Source organism: Poecilia reticulata, linkage group LG13 (assembly GCF_000633615.1).
Source record: "Poecilia reticulata strain Guanapo linkage group LG13, Guppy_female_1.0+MT, whole genome shotgun sequence".
Classification (NCBI taxonomy): domain Eukaryota; kingdom Metazoa; phylum Chordata; class Actinopteri; order Cyprinodontiformes; family Poeciliidae; genus Poecilia; species Poecilia reticulata.
In genome coordinates, this window is record NC_024343.1 from 28483280 (window position 1) to 28507557 (window position 24278).

The following is a 24278-nucleotide window of genomic DNA, read 5'->3' on the forward strand; positions in this document are numbered from 1 at the left end:
ACTAAATTAGTTATTTCAATAATCGATCAAATTAATCGTTTCAGTAGCTGTTAACTGTGGTTTGCGGGCTTTTTCAGGCAACAAAGCAGGCAAAAACTTCTCCACATAAAAACGAGCAACCTGCTTCGCCCGCATATATATCATGTTTCCTTAGGAACCCAACAGTTGTATATATATATTTGTTGTTTTTGAGACATTTATCCATATTAAAACGCTGAATGGGAGATCTCCAACTCTCCCAGGAGAGTGTGGCAGCATCTTTCAGGGCTTCGGTGAAAAGATTAAAGGCTGGTGTGCTCAGTCTTTTGTGCATGCTCGTCTCTGAAGGCTGTGCCACTGGACTGACAGATGGTACCAAGAGGTCTGGTGTTGCGTTGCCGTGACGGCTCACCCGGAGCTCCATCCACAGCGCTCAGCATCACGACACTGCTTAGCTTGACACTCTCGCGCCCAGCCTCCCAGCTCCCATGAATAGTTTGTCTCCTTTGACACGCTGAAGGTCATGTGCCTCGCTGCCATGGCGTAATGCAAAAATAAGCCCCGCTGAAAAGATTGTTGAAAATGGAATCCCTTATTGTTCCTACGTGCAAAACCAGAAAGTGTAAAAACGATCCTACTCATTTCATTTCTTTATTTCAAACAGACATTAAAAACAGAGACAAACTTAAGAAATAAAATGTAAAACAAATTATTTTGCCCATGTGACATGCAATTTTATATTTTCTGTTCGAAAAGGAGCAGGTAGAAGATACATCTTATAATATCCTGCCCCTTTCATACTTGTCGATGTATTATCAATTGACTTTCAGAACATCAACAAGAGACAACTTGTTTCCATTTTTCATTACGTTTAACTATGTACAATTATTTTAAGTACTATTTATATAATCATTTACATTATAAACTATTAAACATGTTATATAGCATATTTTGAAATGAGTTTTGCTTTAATCAAGTACTCCTTGTAACATCTCCTTGTAAACATATTTTAACTGCACATTGTTTTTGTGTGCGTTAGAATGGACTCGGAGAGGGAAATTAAAGATGATCAGTATATCCTGTGTTTAAGCCTCTCGTGTTGCAGGAGTCACTTTCAAAGTGATTCAGAGCATCTGAGCTCATTAAATGTTAATCAAAAAATCTATTTTCAGATCACTTTGAGATCAGTCGTGAGGATTTCAGGCCAGTTACAGCAGGAGGCCACTGCTTCTGAGAGCTGAGTGAACTGGACTGGTCTTTTCTAATGGAAATGCTGAAAACCGGATTTCAGTTTGGTTTTTCTCTCCAGCGAAGATGGTTTTAATAAACCTCAAACTCTAACCTCAAAGTTTGATCTTCAGGTCCATTTTTCTTTAAACACATTTAAATGCCACAAAGCAGGAGGAGAGCAGCCCCTTTACCACAACACTTCTGCAACACATGCACCTTCCTTTCCATTATTCATGATGTGTTTCCACAGACAGCCTTGAACCGTGAGCCGCTCTCTTGTCTCTCTTCTTCAAAACAAGAATGAACCTGAACTGCCTGCACCAGAGGGGCTCTTTATGTCTGTTTTTGGAAACATTCAAATGTCCAGTTATGCCTAAGAGTTGAGATCATAAGGAAAAAAAACGTTAATTGAGTGCGCATTTACAATTTAAATGAAACTGTACACGTCTCCATGACCCCTATAATAATTTAACATCAAACAGGTGTAGTAGCAGAGAAGAACTGTATCCTCTGTTGGGAACTTCAATATCTGAATTTTAATTTTTGAAAGCATTTTTACTAAAAAAAAAAAAAAGAAAAAAAGCTCTGACCTAGAGTCCATTCATCCATTGTCTGTACCTGCTTGTCCATGTGGGTATAGACCTGGTGCTCTGTCCAGATCAAGAGGTGGCGCACACCCTGGAGAGGTCGTCAGTTCATCACAGGCCACACACGCACGCACGCACACACACGCACACACACACACACACACACACACACCTTGGAACAATTTAAAGAAACCAATTAAACTTGCAGTTGTACTTTTGGACTGTGTAGGAAGCCAGAGTACCCAGATTCGAACGCTGCAATTCCATTGACCATAAAGTTGGGCACATTGGAATTCTGAAAATAAATTTACTTTATGGAAAAACACCTATTTCAGAAAAGAAATGTTGCTACGTTTTTGCAGTAGGATGTGAATATGCCGAAATTGATTTCGCAAAAATGCAATGGAAACACTTTTTTTTCGCATCACGCCAGTTTGCATACAGCAGTAAGACGCTTATTTGCAGGCACTGGTCTCCATGGACCATGCCCAGCTGGTTCCACTTGAGGCCTCACGGTTCATCAAAAGCCGAGTTCGTCCTTCGCTAGTGTTTAATCTATAGCTCCTCTTTAAAATTGTTGGCTACATTTCCCCAAAACTGCTGCATTCGTAGCCGGGCTTGTTGCTCCAACTGAATATAACGTAATTTAGAAAATGAATTATAATCAGAAAACTACATTTTATTTCTTTTTCCAATATTAAAATTTGCTTGATAATCTGAAACGTCTGTTGGCAAAAAAAAAAAGGAAAAAAACTTTAAGCTCCCAAGGTGTGTGTCCTGTTACACGTAGCGTAAAAGTAACATGCAATACACGCTGTACGCTGTACTTTTATGCTTTTAGTATCAAGTTAAAATTATTCTAATTCTGTATTGCATTCAGGCTGTGGGTGTTTTCAAGGGTGTTCAAGTTTCTGAAAGTGCTGGTGGGGCATTACTAATTCATTTTTTTTTCAAGTTGTGGAGAAACAAAAGCATGATTTGATGTTAGAGGCGGCTGAGAACAAACAAGTGGAGGTTTAATAATTTCACTGCGAATCACTTACTTCCAAGTGGCCTAGTAAAATACGTTTCAAATTAAGATAAATGGATGTATATAGATTATCCAATAATTCCTGAAGAGAAAAGTCACAGAATCCGTGAAAAATAGAAGGGAAGACAATCCTAATAATATACTCATTACCTTTTTTTTAATGTGATGTAGATGAAATATGGCTTTATTTTTACACACATTAACTATTTTTTTCTTATCACGTAGCAAGCTTGGACAGTTTTTGGTCACAAAGTACAGTGAGTAATCTGGTGTGCTTCTGCATACACTGATCTGTGATTTGATTTTACAGAGGTTAGGCAAGCTAAGCAATTTCAAGGCCTCAGATCAGTACATCAGCTAATCAAGCTGCTCTCTCGGCTGCAAATTACATTGTTCAAGCCTCCTACAGATGCCTACTTGATTCCTCTTAAAGCTGCTTTTAACCAACTTTCAATTTTTCACGCATCATCTGAATTAATCACCGTTAACATTGTCACCAATGCGGTTCTCTTCAGTGGTCACCTGCTCCCTCGGAAATTGTTAGGCTTCACCTGAAAGAGCAAAGATATGGACATATTTAATTTTTACATGTTTTTCCATAAACATTTTTTGCCCATTTTTCCAATTTATATTTTGTTCACACAGGAGTGCAAGGCTACCCTACGTACATCAACAGCTGACTCTACAGCTGAAGCCCTCAGTAAATTTGAGTTATAGCAATTTGCTGGAAAGCTAAGCTAGCATTAGGATGTTAGCGCTTGAGAGTAACTTTTTTAGATACATCTTCAGTTAACTATGTGCAGTCAAAACTTAAAATTCATTCTTCTGGTTTATAAACGGCAGCCATTACAATCTCTCTAACTGTGGATATCATTGTAAAATGGGAACATGCGTCGCCGCTTGGGTTGCAGGAAGTATTGGGAAAGGAGTTTTGCAAAGAAATCCAAGACCAATCATCAGTCAATACCAAATAAAAACAGATGCTGTTCAGGAATGTAAAAAAACAAAAACAAAAAAGAAAAACTAAGAAAATCTATTAAATTCAGATAGTTAGGAGCGGTTTACTGAAGTATTTGGCCAACAATAGTTTAGTTTCCGTTTTGAAATGACCTGTTGGTACTTTGGCTCTTCTAAACAGTGCTAGTTAATAGTGTGTGCAATAAACCTGCACCTTGAACGATTAAACATTTAATGAGCTGATGACATCACACAGGCAGTATGTTGTAAATGGTGAAAAGTACTTTACTGTTACCAAGGAAAACTCTGGTTTGTTAGAGCAACAAAATAATGTGCTTGACTTAAAATACAGCTTTGTTAGCCTTGCACTCAAAAAAGCAAGCTGAATTTTTGAATTAAAAACAGCTCATTAGAGACTGATGGCTTATAGACGGATCGCCAACAACACATTTTGAAAATTTAGGTATTTTTGTTCTCTGATATCCATCTTTTAAAAATGCCCCAGAGCCAATACTATGGACACTCCCTGTTAACACAATGTTTACTGATCACATTATGTTAAACACTCTGATGGACTTGTTTGCATATTTTAGTGTTTTGTAAAAGAATATGACAGACTCATAACACACAGCAGAGTCGAGCTTAGCAGCTCTACTCAACACCAAAATATTAAGTTCTCGTAAAAAAAGCTTTGTCAGATGCAGACCTTAAACCTGGACAGTAATTCTATTACATTCTATGGATAAGATAAAACTTTATTGTCCACAGAGGTGGACATTTTCCTGCAGCTCACCAAACAAAGTAAAACAGATTCATGCAATCACAATTTTATAAAATGTTTAAGTGCAAACACAGTTGTAGTAGCAGCAGAGGTAATGCAGGCTTGGCGTGTAATGAAGTGCAGAATTTGCTCTAACCCTCTGGCGGTGAATCATCTTAATGCAATGTTTGCCAGCAGGTGGAAATGAATCAAATTTGTTCCTACAGTGAAACTGACAACAAACAGTGATACTGCTCTCCTGTACGCAGGTTGGACAACGATCAGAGCCATTTTGTTTCCATGCAGCTGCCACATTAAAACATGGCAGGACAAGTTTGTTTCTGTGTGCATAAACAACAGTCAGAGATTAACAGTAAGCTGTTTACGTCTAACGGATTGTTGTCAATAACTCATTATCTTCAGATGAGGATTAAGATTTATTGTTTTGCGAACAAGTTTATAAAAAATAATTGGTTCAGTGTGTTGCTCTGCTAATGGAGAACAGTTTTGTGGAGTACAGCAGAGTGACTGGAGCTGTGAGTCATGGCTACGTTCATGCGTAAATGAAGACATGAGCATGGCACAAAAGGAAATCAGATATCTGCACCAGCATGTTAAGCAGAATCTCAGCCACAAAGGAAACTCTGCTATCTAACCAGGCACAATGGTGGAAAATATAATGTATGCAAATGAGGGAAACAGACAAAGAAGCTATTCTTCCCTTCCACAGTCTGTATCAGATTCCTAACCATCTTCTCATCCCATCCACTGCCTCGAACTACATAATCAAACGTGTCTTTATTGCCTCATTTCTGTACTCCAAATGTTTAAATATGCTTCTTATTTGAAATGATCTATTCATTTTATGTGACTGTCAGATTTACAGTTGGGTAAATAAATTGATTTTTTATTATCTAGGTGCTTTTATTTCAAACGAACGGCAATAAATTCTGTTGTTAAGAATTATAGCATAAACACCTGCTAAATTTGGTTATCAGAACCTCAGTAAGCAGATGTACCTTTTTACTGTTCTGGGAATTTATAGTGTTAAAAAGTCAGCCCTTGTAGATTGTTATTACTAATACACCTTAAACCACCAATCTTTATACTCCAGTTAATGATTAAGGTAAAATTATGGATGTTTATTCAAAAATTATGTATTCAAAAATTAAAATTATGGATGTTTATTACAATAATTGATTCATCATAATTAATCATTTCAGCCCTACTTAAAATTGTAGGAACTTTTTAAAGAAACTTTCTTGTGGTTTTGAAATTGTAACCTTTTTATATCTTGATCCTAGAAACCACACCATCCGTAATTTACAAAACTGTATTTGTAAAACATGCCTATCTTTATTGTACCGATAAACAGGTCTTCTGATAAAAAAAAGCCTCTTCCTGAATTTCACTAGTTGGTCAAATTTCCTACTTCTAAAAGCAGTGCCTCAACTGCAAAACTGAATGGAAAATGGATTGGCTGTTTGAATTACTGATATGTTACTGTTCTGTGTGTTGTAGCTTCAAGGATCTCTGCGAAGGAAAATGGAAGGAAACACACCAGGACTGAAGCAGAACGGCCTCTCTTGTGGATTCTCAGGATCCGACTTTAAGCGCGTCCGTTTGGACGCAGGTGGCCTGGGTCACGGTTCCTGCAACCACAACTTAACCCACCCTCTGCAGGGGTCCTCAACCGCTGGCTTGCAGAGGAAGAACTACATGATGCCCCATGGAATAGGGTCAGACATGTTCAACATGACTCTGAAAGAAATGAAAAAGGAGCCCCAAGAGATTCAGTCTTGTGGCCACTCAAACTCTGAGATGATTTTCGACTTCAAAGATGAAGGTAGCGGGCAAATTGACCCGGAACTCCAGGAGCTGTTTGATGAACTGACAAAGTCGGTGCCTCCTCTGAATGATCTTGAGTTTGAGAGGATCCTTAAGCAGGACGATACCTTTGGTTTGGATCTAGGTCGGCCAAATTCAGCAGGAGCAGCAGCCACTCTGTGTTCCCCGGTGGACAAGGTGATAAAGACGGAGCACTCGCAAGATTTCGGACAGGGCCACAATGGTTCACCGCAGCTTCGACCGGCCTCAGCGGGTCCCTCATTCACACTGAACAGCGCCGCTTCTACCAACACGTCGCAGAAAGGCAATGCCCAGACCGGACACAGCAGAACCATGCCCTGCTGGCCGGAAATATCCCACGCACAGCAGCTCAAGCAGATGGCAGCAAACCAGCAGCAACCAGGTGCTCTTCTGCATCACCAGCACCAGACCCAGCATGTAGGAATGACCGGCTGGACTGCAACCATGAGCCCTCAACCCACCACCAGCAGCTTCGCCAAAGCAAAAGTCTCTAACCAGGCCACACTCAACCAGCAGAAGATGGGCTCCCATAATAAAGGCATCAGCAACTGCCTGTTTAAGTCAAATGGGCACAATGGCTCCCATCAGTTAGACATGAAAGGTCTAAATTCCAAGCCCACGTTGCACTTCAGCCCCAAAGTTTCTCATTCCACCAGTCAGTCCATGTCTATCATGACAAACTCGATGACCAAGACGGAGCAGCATCAGCAGTCGCCGTCACCGAGCCAGAACCAGGCACATTCAGCTCTCCATTTCCAGAACCAACAGATCTCGACGTCGAGTGGAGTCTGTTTACAAGCCAAGTCGGTTTCTGCTGGGCTGCCATTCAGAATGTCTCAGCAGCAACAGGTAAGACCTCTAGTCAGGTATCCTTTCTTCTTCGAGACTATAGAATGTAGATTTAAGATTGAAAACTTGAATGAAAAACAATAAAAATTTATTTAATTCTACTACACATGAAATACTTTTCACAAATAGAGCAGCGCTGATTGTCCTTGTCAAGAACAATTGGATTAAGTCAAGTGTGTTTGCAAATTGGCACATTTCAGCAGCAAGGCAGTTCAAAGTGCTTTACACCACAAAAACACAATACAGTGTTTAATTATGAAACAGCAAAAAACAGATTTTGTCAAATGCCACCATCAAAATCATCAAGCAAATTAACATCAAATATATTAAGAATCAAAGACAACTCTAAGCAAATGGGGTTTTAGTCTTGATTTAAAGGAACTCAGTGTTTCGGCTGTTTTACAGTTTTCTAAAAGTTCGTTCCATAAAAGTGCAAAACAGTTTTTAATTATATGGCTGTTTATGGAAGCTTTAATTTGCAAATGTCGTAATATACAGCATCCTGGACGTCTTTGACACTTGGTACAGCACTTTTCTGATCACTCAAAGCGCTAGAGTCACTTTCACCCGGTAGCACTCACTTTCATCCATCGATATGCAGCCTGGGGTTTAGAGCCTCGTCCGGGGGCACACTTACATGTGGTAAGTAAGAAAACTGGAATTGATCCCAGAAACCTCTGACCACAAAATCTTTACTCTTCCCACTGAGCCACAGTGGCTGCTGTCATCAAATACCCATGGACTGGTATTTTAGAAATACCAGTGGATTTACACTGCTAATCCCTAATGTGATGCTGAGGACAATTTAAAATCTCAACTCTGTAATGGAACGTTGAGTGCTTGAAAATTAAGTCAAATTCCTTGTTTTCTTGGCCAACAAAGCCATTCGGATTCTGATGTTACCTTTGCTCCTATTGAGAAGAATTAATGGTGGCGGGAACACTGGGAAAAATTTTACTCATGTTATTATATGTTCTCATTTCAGTTTTAAAGAGAAGTCACAATCAGTCAGTATTGACAGGTCAATATTAATACACGTTATATTTTCCCGGCACTCAAGGACACCATACTAAAAGCACAAAATCCATAAAAAATAATTAATAAAATCACTTGAATAGATTCATTTTTGTGCCCTAGTGAATGATGAAGCCACAGATTACTAACTGGATGGTTTCTAAACATTGATCACTGTAAAATGAGAAGGAAAAATTACAAAAATTCTTCAGTTACATTTATTTGCACCACCAACATTTTTGTTGGTAGCATTTTGATTTCTTAATTTTTAAACTAAACTTAGAAGTTAGATTTTTTTTAAATCTATTTTTCAGGTTTTAATGCACTGAAAAATGAATGACATATATATATATATATATATATATATATATATATTATTTTTTTTTTTTTTTTTACAAACCTCACAGAGAAGCTAGTAAGTGTGTAGTGCCCAGAATGTAACGCCAAATATTGAAAACTTAAGATAAGTGGTTACAATTACATCCATAATCTGTGGTGTTGCTATGAAACTCATATAAATACCATTTGAAAGCAGAATAACTTTTATGTACAGTAAAAGTAACACACTGCTTAGCCAGACTTCATATTTGGAGTCGTCTTCAGTCGGTTTGCAGCCGCCCCGCTGCCTCAAACGGCTCTAATGTGGTTGTGTTTGTTTTGGGACCTGCTCTTCCTAATGTCTGCAGCGAGCCCCTTCGAAACGTCTGTCCCCTGCAAGTGTTTTGACGTTGACACAGATTGCCAGAGCATGGCGAATTAACATGCAGGACTTCTAATTTCTTTGCTTGTCGCGGTGGCTCCCTGTCAGGGCGCAGATATGCGCAGCGGGATTTGCTAATTGGAGGTTGTTAGCTACAAGGGACAAGTGGTGGAAAATGACAGTAATCTTCTTAGCCTGGTGCCGGAGGTTGAATCGCTGATTTGTTATGATTGGAGGAGATTTAGACTGTCCCTTCTTTCATTTTATGCGCCAACACTATCTGTGACTGCCTTTGTGTGAAATGATAATGTGAGCCACACAGAAAGCTCTTGTAAAGTGTGCAGATCAAGGGAAGTGCCTGAACGACCGGGGGAGGATGGGATAAGGAGGAGAAATGGAAGGGAGTTATAGACATCGAAGTAAACAAGAGTGAATGGCAAATCATGCTTTAACGCTCTTCATCTACTAGCTACATGTTCTTCAGTCAATCTTGCATCTTTCATGTAACTTTCTGCAACATAAGATGTTTTAAAAACAGACCTTCATCCAAGCTCTACACAAAACCATTTTAAAAAAACTGATCAAATTATTGAAATCACACAAGACGTGAACGAGGTAAGACAGACAATAACAAGATTGCTTACAATTTGTAAAAAAGAAATATATAAAATTATAAAATAAATAAACCACAAATACAAAAAAAGAGGGCGAAGAGACAAAAATATATATACATATTATTCATCAGAATAGCATTGCATTTATTCGGTGTCAGAATAATAGAAGTATAAGAATAAGTTGTTGCTAACTTCATATTCAGAGATTGACCAACACAATGATTGCTACGCTTTTAAAAGTTTTCTGGAAAAGTTAACACGATGATGTCACAACTTTGGAAGCTTCTGATCTCACAACATTTTAGGTAGTTGAGGTAAATATACATTATATGTAATGTGTGTCTCCAAACATACTGCATCTGGTTTATCTTTATGTACGAGTTCCAGATGCCTGACGGCGCCGCATTTATCTGATTAAACCTTTACATTGAAGCATAAACCTTATAGGAATCATACAGAAATAGAGGTGAAAATGCCCCAAGAGTCATTTCAGTCTGTCAATGTAGGCTAAACATGATTAGGATAAGAAACTAAGAAATACAGCTAAAACTAATAAACAAAACTTTGGTAACCATAATAAAAAAGTGTAAGTTAACGAAACACATCCAAGTTTTATTAAAGTTTTATGTACAAATGTAAAAATGTGTATTTTTCACTCATTTCAGAAAGTGAAACTCATAAAATCGATCCATTAAATATTAAATGAAATATTTCAAGTCTCTGTTGTAACTTTGATGATTATGGCTTACAGATAATGAAGGCTCAATATTATTAATACAATATTATTCAAGATCAATTAGAAAATTATGTTCTAAACAGAAATACCACACTTTTTTCCTTCCACTCAACTTTTACACAACACCCAAAATGTAGGAGACACTGAATTTTGGATCATTATTATCTGCAAGTCATAATCATCAAAATTATAAGAAAGAAAGGGTTGAAATATGTGCAAAGATCAATTTATTTTCACAATATTTATATACTTTTAGCTGTACTTCTATATTGATAAGCACATATTTAAAAAATTATAGAATCGTTACGAAAAAAAAAAAAAAGTTGCAGATGTCTCTGCCCGTTCCATTAAATTTAATTTCAGCTCATATGAAATTAAAACTTGGTGACATTCTGGCAAAATGACATTGCAGATGTCTGAATGAGCTTCTGAATTTACAGCAAACTGGAGGCAGAAGCTGGAAACCGTTATCCAAACACGCTGTGGGATTCCAGCGATGCAGCCATAGCGAGTCGTTTTACCAGCATGTCAGAGCCGCCAGAGGCAGGATATTCAGTTTGACCTGATTTTTAAATGCAGCAGCCTTGTGTGCGACGAGAGCTAAAAGAGAGAGGTACAGAGAAGCTCTTTCTATTTTATGACATTTCCATCTCACCGACAGCAACAGCAGCTGCCGTTGCTCGTTCCTCGTGCTGACACGGCTCGAATGCTTAGCTGGGACAATAGGAGGAGACCTGTCAACGCGGACGTCATCCGCAACAATCCTGACGATCGTCAAAGTGATGTCTGGGCTATCTGGGATTTTGGTTATGTTCTGTCAGTTTTCATTGAACAATACAGATTTCTACTGATGTCATTAACAAAACTATGAGCAGCCATTTCACTACATTTCTACAGTCTTATAAATGTGCCTAATTTTTCAGTGACACAGAAATGAAGTTTTTAAACAGTATATTTAAACATCTGGTTTTAACTGAACCATTCAGCTTGTTGGAAAGAGTAGATTGTATTGGGGATAATGGGATTTCCAATATATTGGTTGAAATAAATTCACATTTTCTCTCGTCAGTACAGTCCAACTTTTTATATTTTTGGCACCATTCTCTGTGTCACGCAGACCTGGACGACAAATACATAGAACTGTATTATTTTAATGTTTACAAGCTGAAATGATTTCAGAACACAAATAAAAACTAACGCATCATTAAAAAAAAAAAGCCTTAAAAATGTACTATAATAAATTAAAAAAAAAAAAAAAAGAAACGGACTCCTCCAAAGCCCTTTGAATAACCTCAGGACTTAAGATATTGATGTTATGAGACTCCAGTTAAGTTCAAAGGGGGTAACGTTTCTGGGACATCTTCCCCTAGGACCCTGTATTTTCCATGAGCTTTTTTGTTTTGAACAAATTATGCAAACACAGCGTTCATATTGAAGTTGAAAAAGTAACAGAAAAAAAACAAACAAGAGCCCCATTGTAATTTTAGAACGTCTGTTCAAAAATGCAGATAATAGAGTTTGTCTGTCGCAGTCAGCTGGGACAGGGTTAAAAATCTAGCTAATGAGGAAAAGGAGAAAAGAAAAAAAAGAGCAAAATCTTTTCCGAGCTGAATTAATAATGCCAGAGAAATAAAAGTTCTGAAAGGACAGCTTGATCCATCTGTGTAACAGCAGTGACCAGCAGTGGGCTTCGTTGAGCTGAACAAATCTGTGAGCCTTCATTTGAACAGACACAGATTGGTGTTTATTTAAGACTTTCAATAATTTTATTTCCAATATTCACTTTCTGAATTATGTTTTGTGATTGTAGCGTTGCTGTGCCTATTGATATATTTTCGTTTACATGAAGGCAGGAGTGATTAATAATTCACAACTCCCATCATACAAAAATGCATGTGCTTGTACGCAGTATTCAAAATAAGAAAGACAAGAAAACATCTCATTCAAATGAGGCAGATGGTTGTTAGTCTTTATACTAAGTTAGAAAGTGGCTACAGGAAATGAGCTTCTTTAACCAGCAAGTCAGGAACTCAATTTTTTTTTAGCTTTTTCCAATCCGTGAATGCACCACAATAAGCACTTCCAGGTCATGCCGACATTGAAAACTCTTTGGTGTGAAATCTATTACTGAGTGTAACGCTTTACAGATCAAATTAAAGTGCATTTTCAAGTTGTATACAGGTTTAATTGTCTTAACTATTGTTTCAATAAATAGTTTTTTCTGTTGCGCAACTCCAAAGAAATTAACCAAGTCCAGAGTTCTATAAGCCGCCAACAAAATCAATGAAAAGTAACTAAAATTATCCTAAAAGGACGAATTTACAAAAATCAAAGGGCCTATTTAATTTTTTGACGATATATCATCTATTCGGCCTCACAATTAAAAGAGAATGACCTTTCAATCAATAAGACCATTTTTGAATCACTAATATAGATTGAGTGGGCGTGTCGCCACCGCATTTCTATTTTAAAAAAAGTACATAAAACAAACGACTCACCGTCGAGCGGTTGCCAGAAAACACCCAATATAATCCTTCGGCTGTGTTAATAGGGCTCGATCCAGCCGTATTCTTCCATAAGTTTGGAAGACGCTAAGCATAAGCAGCTAGCCACAGCGACAGCAGCAGAATTCACCTGTGACCCGGAACTTGAAGTGTGCCGTCAGTTTGACTCGCCAAAATAAAATACGGGTTGATTATTTTATGCAGGTTACATGAGTGAAATAGACTTGATGTCAGAGGAAGCTCTGAGATATAAGAATCAATGTAAAGAAAATTGTTTCTGCACTGACATGATCAGAGTTCACTCAGAGCGTTTCCACACGTCACACTTTGACCTAAACCCTTTGAAAACCCTGTTTGCCTATGGTGGACACAAAAACCTCAGAAGAAGTCATGAGCACAAGTTCCTTCTTTACAAAATGTAAACAAAAATGGAGTAGGATTTTTCTTTTGTTTTTGGCGAAAGACCATGAGCCATTTCTCCCGCTTTCGCTAGACTCTTGTTTGTTTAGGTAGTATTCAGAATACCCGGTTCACTTCCTGCTTTTGGAGCGGCCTCCAGTCTGATTGGCATTCAGATTTAAACCGCACCCAAGTTCACTCCAGCTGATCTGAAGTCTAGGTTTTTTGTCCACATCAGTGTTCAATTGCACTTTCACACCTCTGTTAATGAACCAGACTTTCTAGACAAGCAAACTAGAATTTGATTAAAACAGCCAAAACTGGACTGCTGTAAATGCACCTTGAGACTTTCAGCAGTGAGACATATTACAGAATAGCGACCCGTGTTGTAGTTCTTAAAGAGACATAGGAAGTAACTTCTTGCTTATCTAATTTAAAAAAATCTGACTAGAAACAGAGTAATTGCTCTTACCCATTGTCAAAACGGGAAGGTCAAAAGAACAGAACAAGGCATTCAAGTAATGTGTGTTGATCTTTACAAGTCAGGAAATGGCTACAAGAAAGAGCTAACCTGCCAAAACTTGTCCATATGTCCGAAACATTTTGCTGATGATCTTGTGGGACCACATCCTTCAGTAAGACTTAGAGCAGGGCCCAGTGGGTTGAGCCTGCAGGTCACTCTAGCAGCGCTGTGAAGGGAGTACTTGTTTCCTGGGAAAGGGAGCAGCGGCCAAGTCCAGATGCCGAGGCCCTCCCCAGGGACAGCATCCTGAGAAGACTGGAGGAAGTGCAGTGTGAGAGCAGGCGAGGCCTGCGCAGCCGCAGGATGAGGGGCTAAATCACTCGGCTCCCTCGCTCTCGAGCCTGAGCCACATGTGGTATTCATTTAAAACAAGCTTGGGAAGAATAAAAACGGGAGAGGGGGGCAGAGAGGGGCACGGAAAACAGCTTTATGACACATCGGGATTAAAGGATAACCGAGTCGAGCTAAAAACACCCCTTCTTTGGATATTTACGTATAACAAGGGTTAGGTGGAGCGAGCCCTTTACAGTTTTTCAGTGATGGTCACCAGTTCTTCCACAATCGCTAATTGGAGAGAGTGAATCAGAACCTCAGAGCGGAAAGGAGAGATCTGTTTTGATGTTTCACTCAACGTCGTTACCAGCCTTGATTTACTGTGTGGGTAAAAGTAAGTCAGAGAGGCAGAAAATGTTAAATTCTCTGGAAGTCATGATGAGTTTTACCCCCGTCATTCTCTAATCCGAGTTGTTACTTCTCACAATGTCAGGCCATTCATTTAGACTCGCTCAAACGCACTCATGCGGTGAAAATACATAAACACTTTCTTTTTTTTTTTACTCCTTTTGAGGAATCACAAAATCACCGCCCTGTGGTTATTCATTTTCTGCTAAAAATGTCTTCTAATAGCTTTTTCCCAATGCGCTGTTGGATTTCTAATCCATTTCACCCTGGGAAACATTTTAAGTCAACACAATGACTGACACTGTACACACAATGTGTTGACTTGGATTTAGTGCACATTAACCTCCTTTGTGAGCAATGTGAGGGTGTCCTCACATTGCAAGCCCAACGCGTGGCTCTCTTGGTGCGTCCTGAACGGCCCGCACTGATGCCTAGGAAATATAAGATCTCAAACAGCAGCGAGGCTGAGAGCTTATCTGCAAAAACATACGAGGAGGAGTTTTTGGATGTCTCAATTAAATCCGAGTGTGGCAGGCTACAACATTTTAATCAGCGTCACGAGCCAAATGGATTTGCAGAGGATGGGATGTCTCCCTGCCAAAAGCACGCAGTGATCAGTAAAGGAGAGCTTATTAAATGGAGGTGGTCACGGCGCTGGCGCTTAACTTCCCATCGGCACACATTTCCTGCTGTCTCAGGGATTCTTTCCACTCTCTTTAGACACAATTATCAAGGGAGAGGCAGGCCTTGAGGAGGACGCTTGCTCTCGCGCTCTCTCTTTTGCTCATCCCCTTTCCAAAAAAAGCCCCTCTCTCTCTCTCTCTCTCTCTGAGTCTCCCTTTCTCATCTGCAGAGGGAGTAGCCTTGACCACATTCTGGAGTCTGAAAAGCATCTTTCACACAGACATTTAATAGCTTGTAGGATTTCGCCCTCTAGTGGTAGATATGGGTTTTTGCATTGATTCAGATTTTCCTTCTTGTGGCTCATTTCAAGACCCTTGGCAGGAAGTGAATATTTTGTGCACATCTGCACTTTTCATAAATATCATGAACATTTTTTATGCATTTATTTATTTAGGTAATTTGATTCAAAAACCAGGAATTTACTCTACAGATTCACAACACAGAATGAGTATTAATGGATGTCAATTCTGATATAGCTAATTAGTCATAAAATATAGTTTCTCTGAAAAATTTGAGAACCAATTTAAAACATATATATATATACATAGCTACATTACTGCTGCTTTGACAGTTGTAAAGCAATAGCTGAGAACTGCCACAAGTAGGCAGTTTACTAAAGGTAATTGCTATAGAAGTTGGCATTTTACTGAATGGTTTGGTGGAAGGAAAAAATGTCATAGAAAAAGGTGCACAAATCTATTCTACGACTTAACAAGGCTTGAATGGTAACTGGAGTCAGAGCTGTAAGAGTCACCGCCTATGGGCGCATCTAGACTAGAACTCTTCCGCATCTTGAGCTGAATCACTACTGAACCAGAGAAATACATATTAAATATTATCAAACGGAGGATGAGAGACAAACAAAAATACATGCATCCAATGCATTAATCCTCAGCAGATTCACAGGCTTTTCTCCTCCACACTATGCTGCAATTATGCAGTAATTTATTGACTGTAAAGTACATGGATAGGCTTTTAGTAGATAGATATTTTTGCATTAAAAATGTTTCTATTTGTCTAACATTTTAAATTATGAGCAACTGAATTTAGGTTGGGGTTTTTTTTTAGCTATAAGCTGTAGTCATCAAAAATAAACACTTATTTATTTTTGATGAATAATAAATAAGTGTTATTCACTGAGTGATGAATTTATAGAATGAATTTCACTTTTTAAAAAAATAATTTACTGAAATAAATTAGCTTTTAAATGATATTCAACTCTATTAAGATTCTTCACTAAATAATCTTTTATTTTTCCTCTATAAAGGCTGTTCCTGCTGGTCCTAGGATGCCCACCAGTGGAAGCTTAGGAGTCCTGTCAGCCCAATCACAACCGCAGCCGCCAGCGCCTAGCAACCAGCAGAAAGGCCCGGTCAGAGGCCCACCCATGCAGAGACAGGTTAACCTGCAGCAGCATCCCATCAGCAACACAGTAAGCTGCGTTTAGAGCTGAGAGAACTGTTGGGCTTTGGTCAAACTAACAATTATTTTAGTTATCAGTTTGTCTATCAGTTATTTTTCTTTATTTTTTAAAATGGACACAGTCTTCAGATTTTTTTATAAACCACTTAAACTTTTTTTTATTCAATGTTAGAAATACATAAGAAGCAACAAATAAAAAGCAAACGAGTTATTGTGTAAAATGCAATGCCATGGCATTCCTTCAGTGTACACTGATCACTTGTCGCAAAAAAGAGAAAACTTCTGACATCAACATATGAAAAGCCCAGCCTCTGTTTGACTTATCGATACAGTGTAGAGATAATCTGGTGAATATTATCTGGATTAACTGATTAATAATGTCATAGCAAAAAGTGATTAATAGGAGATTTTTGTACAGGATTGGAACCAGATGAAGCTAAAACTGCCAAATGAGGAGTTTTGGATAGGACAAATTGATTTATTTATTATCGATTAATAAATTAGTTGACGATTATTTCCGTAATTGATACTGCAAGATTAATCATTTCAGTCATACATCTGTTGAGCATTCATTCTCCATGTCTAAATTTTTCTCTGCTTTTCAGGATAAAGATAACACACATGACCAGTTCAGTCGACATCTCACAAGACCACCTCCGGATTACAAGCAGTCGAGAAGCTTGGTGGGGATTCAGCAAGCAAATATCTTTCCAGGTACTTCTAAACATTTCATGCAAATTAGCATCAGCGTAAATCCTGGCTGGTAACCCTGAAACTTTTATGTCTCTTTAGGTCAGAACCCTGCACAGTCTCCCAGCAATGGTCCCGACAATAACCTGCAGTCCATATCTTGCCAACTCTCAAGCGGGCCTACTTCAAAGATGAGCTCCTTGCCATCGGATCGCAGATTCGGTATCAGGCCAGACTGCCATCCAAGTTCCTGTATCGGCCAGTTCCAGCAGCAAAACAGTCACGGTCGTATAGGACTGAGTCAAAGTAAACCGAGGTTCCTGGCACCAAGCACACAGGGGAAATCCTTTGGGATGAACAATGTAGCAGGTGTGCAACATCAGAGGGCAACAGCTGACTTGCATTCCTCCAGGGTGCCAGTACAGAATCTAGGAGGCTCGATGACAAATGTCAGTCTGGGCTGGGGGTCAGCCAACAAGCAAGTGGCAGCTGGACTTCGGCGTCTGCCCAACCCGCTGCAGTTGCAGGGTGTGCAAGACCTGCCGAACCACCCGTACCAGCAAAGGCACGTCGGACCGCCCAACCAGATAGCACCAGACGCCGGGATGCCAACCCTGGGAGACGCAGGCCAAGCCAGACCGAGTCAGGCCATGATGGGCTGTCCATCCCCTCTGGGAAACCCGAGCCAGGCCTCTCCTGAACAAAGGGTGCCGGCAGCCAGCTTTCCAGATGCCAGTCCAGGTTCAAGCAGCTACCAGAACAACAGATCCAACCGTCTGACCTTCGACTTCCTCCCGGAAGGGGACAACACAGTCCCTGGAATCAACGCGGACTCAGACTTCATTGACTCCCTGCTTAAGTCGGGCTCTGGGAACGACGACTGGATGAAAGATATAAACCTGGATGAGATTCTGGGAAGTCACTCGTAAGTTTAGATTACAGGCTGCAGAAAATGCACCTGCAGCTCAAATGATAGAGTTTATATCTGTAATGTAGTATGGTTACAATTTGTAAGTATTGTTCAAAAAAAATTTTATAAATCCAAATTAATTGTTATTCATGTAAACAGATTTTCTTGGTTTTGTATTTACTGTATGTTTGTGTTCGCAGTACATATTTGTCTCCGGTATATTCCCCCCAAGAAACTGCTTTCCCGTTTTTGTTTTTGTGGACTGTATTTCATGCATTAGTGCTGTTATAACATCAAAAAATACACACTGTGAAAAGGAAGTTACTTCTCTTAAGTTTCTTACCCCACATTTAGCATGTTCTAGTATTTACCACACTGAATTTTCCAAAACAAACGTTTCCTCTTATTGTTTGGCCATTTTCATCTGTGGTAGTTTAAAATGCTGTTTTAAATAGTGTAACCCTTATTTTTCTCATGTGATATTTAATACTCGGAATAGTAATTAGGGAATATAATACATGTAATTAATAAAATTTATTTGAATAAAATAGAAGTTTATTTCTTTTTCTTTAACAAAACTTGACATTAAAGATAGGTCTCACACACTACACCCTTTCACTGTAGTGTAGATTGACTTGTAGAAAAAAAAATCACTTGGATAGAACTGGTCTGACAGATCTCAGTCTAATGAAATTAAAGAACAAATTAGATAAACACAATGAGTAACATCATCTACAAATGGAGAAAAAAAAAGTACAGTGTTAAAACTTCAGGAATGAGCCACCATTCAAATTTTCTCCAACAGTGTGGAAATCATCCAGGAAGTCACAGAAACACACAAAGCAACATCTAAGGCACTGCAGGCCTCTATCTATCCCCAGCTGACGAAAACCTCTGGTGACAGAACACAAAGATTCAGCTCACGTTTGCCAGAACATCTCCAATACCCCCCGAGATCTGTGTGTTAAATATTCTAAACAAAAGTAGAACTTGATGGAAAGTGTGACTCCTGTTACATCATATCCAACATCAAACACGGGAGTTTGAGCTGCATTTTTAACATATATGTCCTGTATAGCAGACATCTGGGGGGGGGGGGAATGTAGCTCCTCTGCCTCCTTTCTGCAGAAACAACCAATCAGAGCCGGTGGGTCTTAACGTGTCAGTCAAGCTCGTGGAGGACTGGTTTGCTATAGATGTGCTAAAACAACTTACCGTTACAGTGTTTATCCGCCTTCATCGGTGGCCATGGTTACAAGCCTGCGCGCCACAGCAGGCTCCGCCGTGGGGAAGGAGCTGTAGCTTTGTGTTTTCAGTGCTTGAAAACACAACAGCAATGTCCAAAAGGTTCATGAAAACGAACAAACAAAAAAGTAGGTTCTTCTTAAACCTCACGAGACGCTGGGGCATGGCCGTAAACAGGACGTTAGTACTCAACAACCTTTCCGGTGTGTCCGAATAAAAAGCAAAGCGAAGAGGACCAAAATTCCTTTTGGTCCATTTCTTCTCTAACACACCTGGAGCAAATGAACGGCTGGTGATGAGGCTTCTGGAGAGCCGAGTTACTGCCGGTGACTCAATTCTGCAATTCTGTAACCAACCATAAGGGGGAGATGGTCAGTATTTTTAAGCAATTATTTTCTCAGTGCATCTAACGGGTCTCATCTTTTTTTTTTTTTGAGAAAAGGCCCTTCTTGAATATTAAATTATACTTAGAATGTTTCCATTTGTATAGCTGAAGATTCGTTCACTGAACTTTTGAGCCTTGTCAGTGTAAAATCACATGAAAAAGTGTCTTTTCAATCCTTTCAGTATGGTTAAAAAAAAAAAAAGTTTTTGCAAATTAAAATGAGAAAACCCAAGAAATCACCTTCATCTAATTATTCTAATCTTTATCTATCCACATTTGGTAGCAATTCCAGCCTCAAGCCTTTGATGAAACCAGCTTACCTCATCTGACTTCTGGCAGTTTCAGCCCTTCTTTGAAGTTCTTTTCCAGCTCCATCAGGTTGGACGCAGAAGTCTGTTCAGCCATTTTCAGATCGCTTTTTTTCCCCTGTTTTTAATACATTTGCAAAATACTCTAAAAATACATTGAAATAATAGGGTATTTGTTAATAAATTTAATTTAATACATCTTCAAATAAGGCTGTAACATTGCAAAATGTGAAAAAGTGAATATTTTCCAGATGTACTGTATTACAACAGAAGTTTCATAAAACTTGATTAAGCTTTGCAGAGGTGAGGAAAGAGCAGAAAGTGTGTATAACTATATATAAATGAATAAAAACACTTTGAACAACACAAATGAAATTTAAAACAACGTATATGCTTTATTTAAGGCCAATTTCAAAGTATCATATAAAGAAATGTATAATGTAACAGAATTTATTGTTCTAAAACACATGCACATATCAAAAATGAACATTCATTACCGAATATAAATTCATTTCATGTGCATTTAGAAAACTCTAAATACTAAAACAAATTAACTTGTGATTAGTTCTACCGCTAAAATGAGTCAACAGCTAATTTTCTTACAATTTACACTCTAGGCAAGAATGAAAATCAGTTGTGTGACAAAAAAAAGGGGAAAAAAAAGCATCGCTGCATTAAATGAAAACTAGCTGTGTTATGGAAGCATTGTGGGGTACCACTTATTTTAGTTGCATTGTTCTCTCCAAACACTGTTTTAAAATCCATCAAAACATGGTTTCATGATCAGTAAAAATCAGTACTACAATGAAGTTCACACAAAATAACAAATTAAAAAAGAAAAAACACAGTTAATGTCCTCTAATCTAAGATACATGTTTTAAGCATGTTTTCCATCAAGTTAATGCTATATCAATTCACTGTTGGGCTGGCAACAGAATCAGCGTGCCATCCAGCAAGGCCTCTATCAAGATTATCCAAAAGGTTACTGCAGTTAATGCGCAGATGTAGCCACCATGTAAACGTCGCCGTGATCACGAGAAGAAGCTGTCGGTGTGTCGCCTGCACAGCGGCCGGAGCATTTTTGTAAAATTATGTAAACATGCGCTCGCTGTTTGAAAATCACTTTCTCCTTTGTTCAGAAACCTCAGAACCTCTCCGCCAGAACTAGTCAGATGCGTCCGATAACACTTAAAACCTACGGAAAACATCCAATTAGCTTATAAGGTTTTGTTCACACGGAGGCCGATTGACATTTCTCGATCCCGACGATGGAAGTGAAAAATAAGGGTAGTGTTCATTAGAATCAAAAAACAACAACAACAAAAAATTATAATAATTCAAAATAGACAAAAAAAACATCTTTGGAATCGTGACTGAAATATCTGATTGTTTGTGAATTATCCCACTTAACATCAAACAAAGCACACACACACATGCTGTGTAACTTACAGCAATAAGCCAAACCCTTTTCCTTCTTGGTTACGTTTAAACATGACTCTAAAACCTGCTTTAACTTGTCCAAGCCCAGCCGATCCAAACTGTTGCTTCTTTTTAGACGCTCAACGCAGCATTGCGCGAAGCAGGGCTGCGAGGAAGGGGCTCAGTTTCAAACATTGTAAATTCACATATCCGGTCACATGCTTGAACTGATTCGAGCTATAATATCTGTTGAGTCTACAGATCTTCCTTTTTTTTTTTTTTTGGTTAATATTTAGCAGAGAAAGGATAAAAAATTCAGCTTGCGATGAATAAAAATGCGATAACACTAATAGGCGAATATATATTGCAAAGCAAAAAGAAGAGAGAATCAGAAGATAGATAAAACAAAACAAGTCCAAACAATCTAGCTTGTGTCTTGGCAGAGGGAATCTGGTGCTCTGATAACAGCTGACCCTGTGAAGTTATTAAAGGAAGAGAAACGAGTGAAACAACCCCCCCCCCCCCCCCCAAAAAAAAAAAAAACATCTTTTTTTAAAAATCTAAGCTATTATACATGTGTAACAAGCTACAAATAAAACACGCTTTTTAGGTTAGGCTTGGATAAGAATGAGAGAAAAAGACGCTACGGGTAAGAAAAAGATCCCCGAAAAAAATCACCTTGTGTTTATAAAACATAATACAGTTTGATTATTAAAACAATTAACATGCGGCTTATATATGCATGGTTACAGCCCGACGCCCATCGTTGCATTATACATACTGGGTAAATTGTTCGAGTTGCTCGCGTCTTTAAAAAATACATCCGAAGGCACTTGATCTATTAAAGGTTTAACTTAGACTTGCTGGCACAGCCAAGCAGCGATGTAGTCGGTCCCCAGTTTCAAACCCCACCCCAACAAAAAGCAAAGCCACCAACTCCAAATCGCGCCTCAAATTACCTTCACTCCAAATCAGTATTGTTCTTTATGCTTCAAATACATCATTTTTGGTTTTTCAAGCTCGTTGAAAGGAAAAAAAAAAAAGTTTGAGGCAAACATAAAGCTATTTAACTAAATTCAATAGTCCCAAACACAGACGCTTAGTGACGCACTGCAAAAACAAGAGAGGCTCCAGAGGCTCCAGTTGGGAAGCAACATGGGCAGTCCTTGCAGAAGAACACGTGCACTTGGTCGCTTCAGCTACCATCTGGGTAAATAAGCTGACAGACCTGTGAAAATTTTTGGGGCCCTTGCATAAATGTCTGTTCATAGGCCAGCCTTGAAAACACAGACAAATTCAAAAAGATAAAAACACAAGTGAAAAGATCAGAATACTGCCTGAAAAGAGGTTAGGCCTTACATGCTGAGAGGCACAGAAGTTCAGAGAGGCTCGCTGAAATGTCTGGTAAAAGCATCTATGAATCCTTCACAGATCAGAGCAGGCGACGGTTCAGAGCGCAGTGGGGGGACAAGTGGTACGGAGCGCCCCGCCCGGCCCCACCCCTCCGCTCGGGTCCTCTATAACCACGTCAGGAAGTTCTCCTTGTCGATCTTGGTAGCCGCCAGCACAGACTCCATGTCGCTGAGGATGTCAGAGCTCAGCGGCTCCTGCAGACTAGCCATCAGCTCCTCGCCCTCCACCACCATGCTCTCGCCCTCCAGGGTGCCCAGGTCCACGTCGGTTCCGGGGATGCCGTCCAGGTAGTCGGGGAATCGGCTGGGCTGCGAAGCCATGGAGGCTGGGAGAGAGTCTCCTGATGGACAGAAGATGACATTTTTTTGTTGTTGTTGGATCAGACCTCAACAGGAAGTGATGACGGAACCAAAATAAATCACTTTACAAAGAAAGGGAGCAGCCTACAGACAGGGGAAGAGGGATCACAGTTTTAGGGAAAAAAAGATTGCTTTCATTCTAGCAACACATTTGGAAACGGATCGAGAAGTTTTAGCATATTATTGTGGAAATGTTCCACAATAATACAATATTGAAGATTCCAAAAATAACTAGTGAGGTTATAAAAGAATAAACTGGAAAAGGCCAGTATTTACTAATCTACTGTGGTCAAACTATTTAAACTCGAGATCAAAATATGAAAGGAAGCAGCTACATGTCATCTAACATCGACTCCACTTCAACTTTTTTACATCTTGTCAAGCTACAAATTTCACTTTGATTTTTTTGTAAAGTGCTTCAAGGCTACATTTGCTGTCAACATATAAACAAGCTGAACTGAACCAGAAACATCTATGCATTTTGTTTTGATTTTATGTGATGAACAAATAGACGGTTGAGTGTTACATTATTATAATGCGGAACAAAACGCGTCCATCTGACTTTATGATGCCGTTTGTTCTGTGTTCACAGCACAGCGGAGGACTCCACTCACAAATCAGTGGACAAATGACACTCGACAAATGGCTGCAGTTGTCAGGCGAAAAGGGGACAGAATTCAAATCTTTCATATTTTCTATTTTAAAAAAAACATTTTGAAAACTGCATTTTTCACTTTGTTTTTCTGCACTCCCTTGTATGGACATGCAACATAAAACCAGAATGAGATACACTGATGTGTGTGGTGGTAACGTGACACAATGTGGGAAAGTTACAGAGGTGTTTACCTTGACTTTACCCACAAGTTTACTGCCAAAACTTTGGCTCGTTATCAGCAGGCGGTGTAAAAGGTGGCGCTGCCGACGGTATGCGGCTGCACCAAAGGCTCGGAAGACTTCCACATGGCTGAAACTTTGGGTTTTGTTCAAGAATTTGAGGGAAACGTAAGCTAC

General features: G+C 39.2%; 2 protein-coding genes and 1 long non-coding RNA gene across 3 annotated transcripts in view; 1 reads left to right on the top strand and 2 right to left on the bottom strand.

The window, feature by feature from the left end:
• maml2 (mastermind like transcriptional coactivator 2) overlaps positions 1-18653 on the top strand; it is a 53362-nt gene extending 34709 nt beyond the window's left edge. Inside the window, exons 2-5 of the mRNA XM_008426407.2 lie at positions 6065-7261; positions 16384-16548; positions 17144-17252; positions 17331-18653. Of these exons, the coding sequence (XP_008424629.1) occupies positions 6065-7261; positions 16384-16548; positions 17144-17252; positions 17331-18157 (2298 nt within the window). The 3' untranslated portion in view covers positions 18158-18653. The remainder of the gene's footprint in view (positions 1-6064; positions 7262-16383; positions 16549-17143; positions 17253-17330) is intronic.
• Positions 981-19440, bottom strand: LOC103475029 (uncharacterized). The gene is made up of 3 exons (XR_535270.2): positions 19354-19440; positions 18923-19260; positions 981-3377 (listed from the first exon to the last, which is right to left on the bottom strand). It is a non-coding gene; the product is annotated as an uncharacterized LOC103475029 (long non-coding RNA).
• Positions 19441-20446: 1006 nt separating this feature from the next.
• The window catches only part of yap1 (Yes1 associated transcriptional regulator), a 30628-nt gene continuing 26796 nt past the window's right edge, over positions 20447-24278 (bottom strand). The window contains exon 8 of the mRNA XM_008426408.2: positions 20447-23248. Within this exon, the coding sequence (XP_008424630.1) occupies positions 23013-23248 (236 nt within the window). The 3' untranslated portion in view covers positions 20447-23012. The remainder of the gene's footprint in view (positions 23249-24278) is intronic.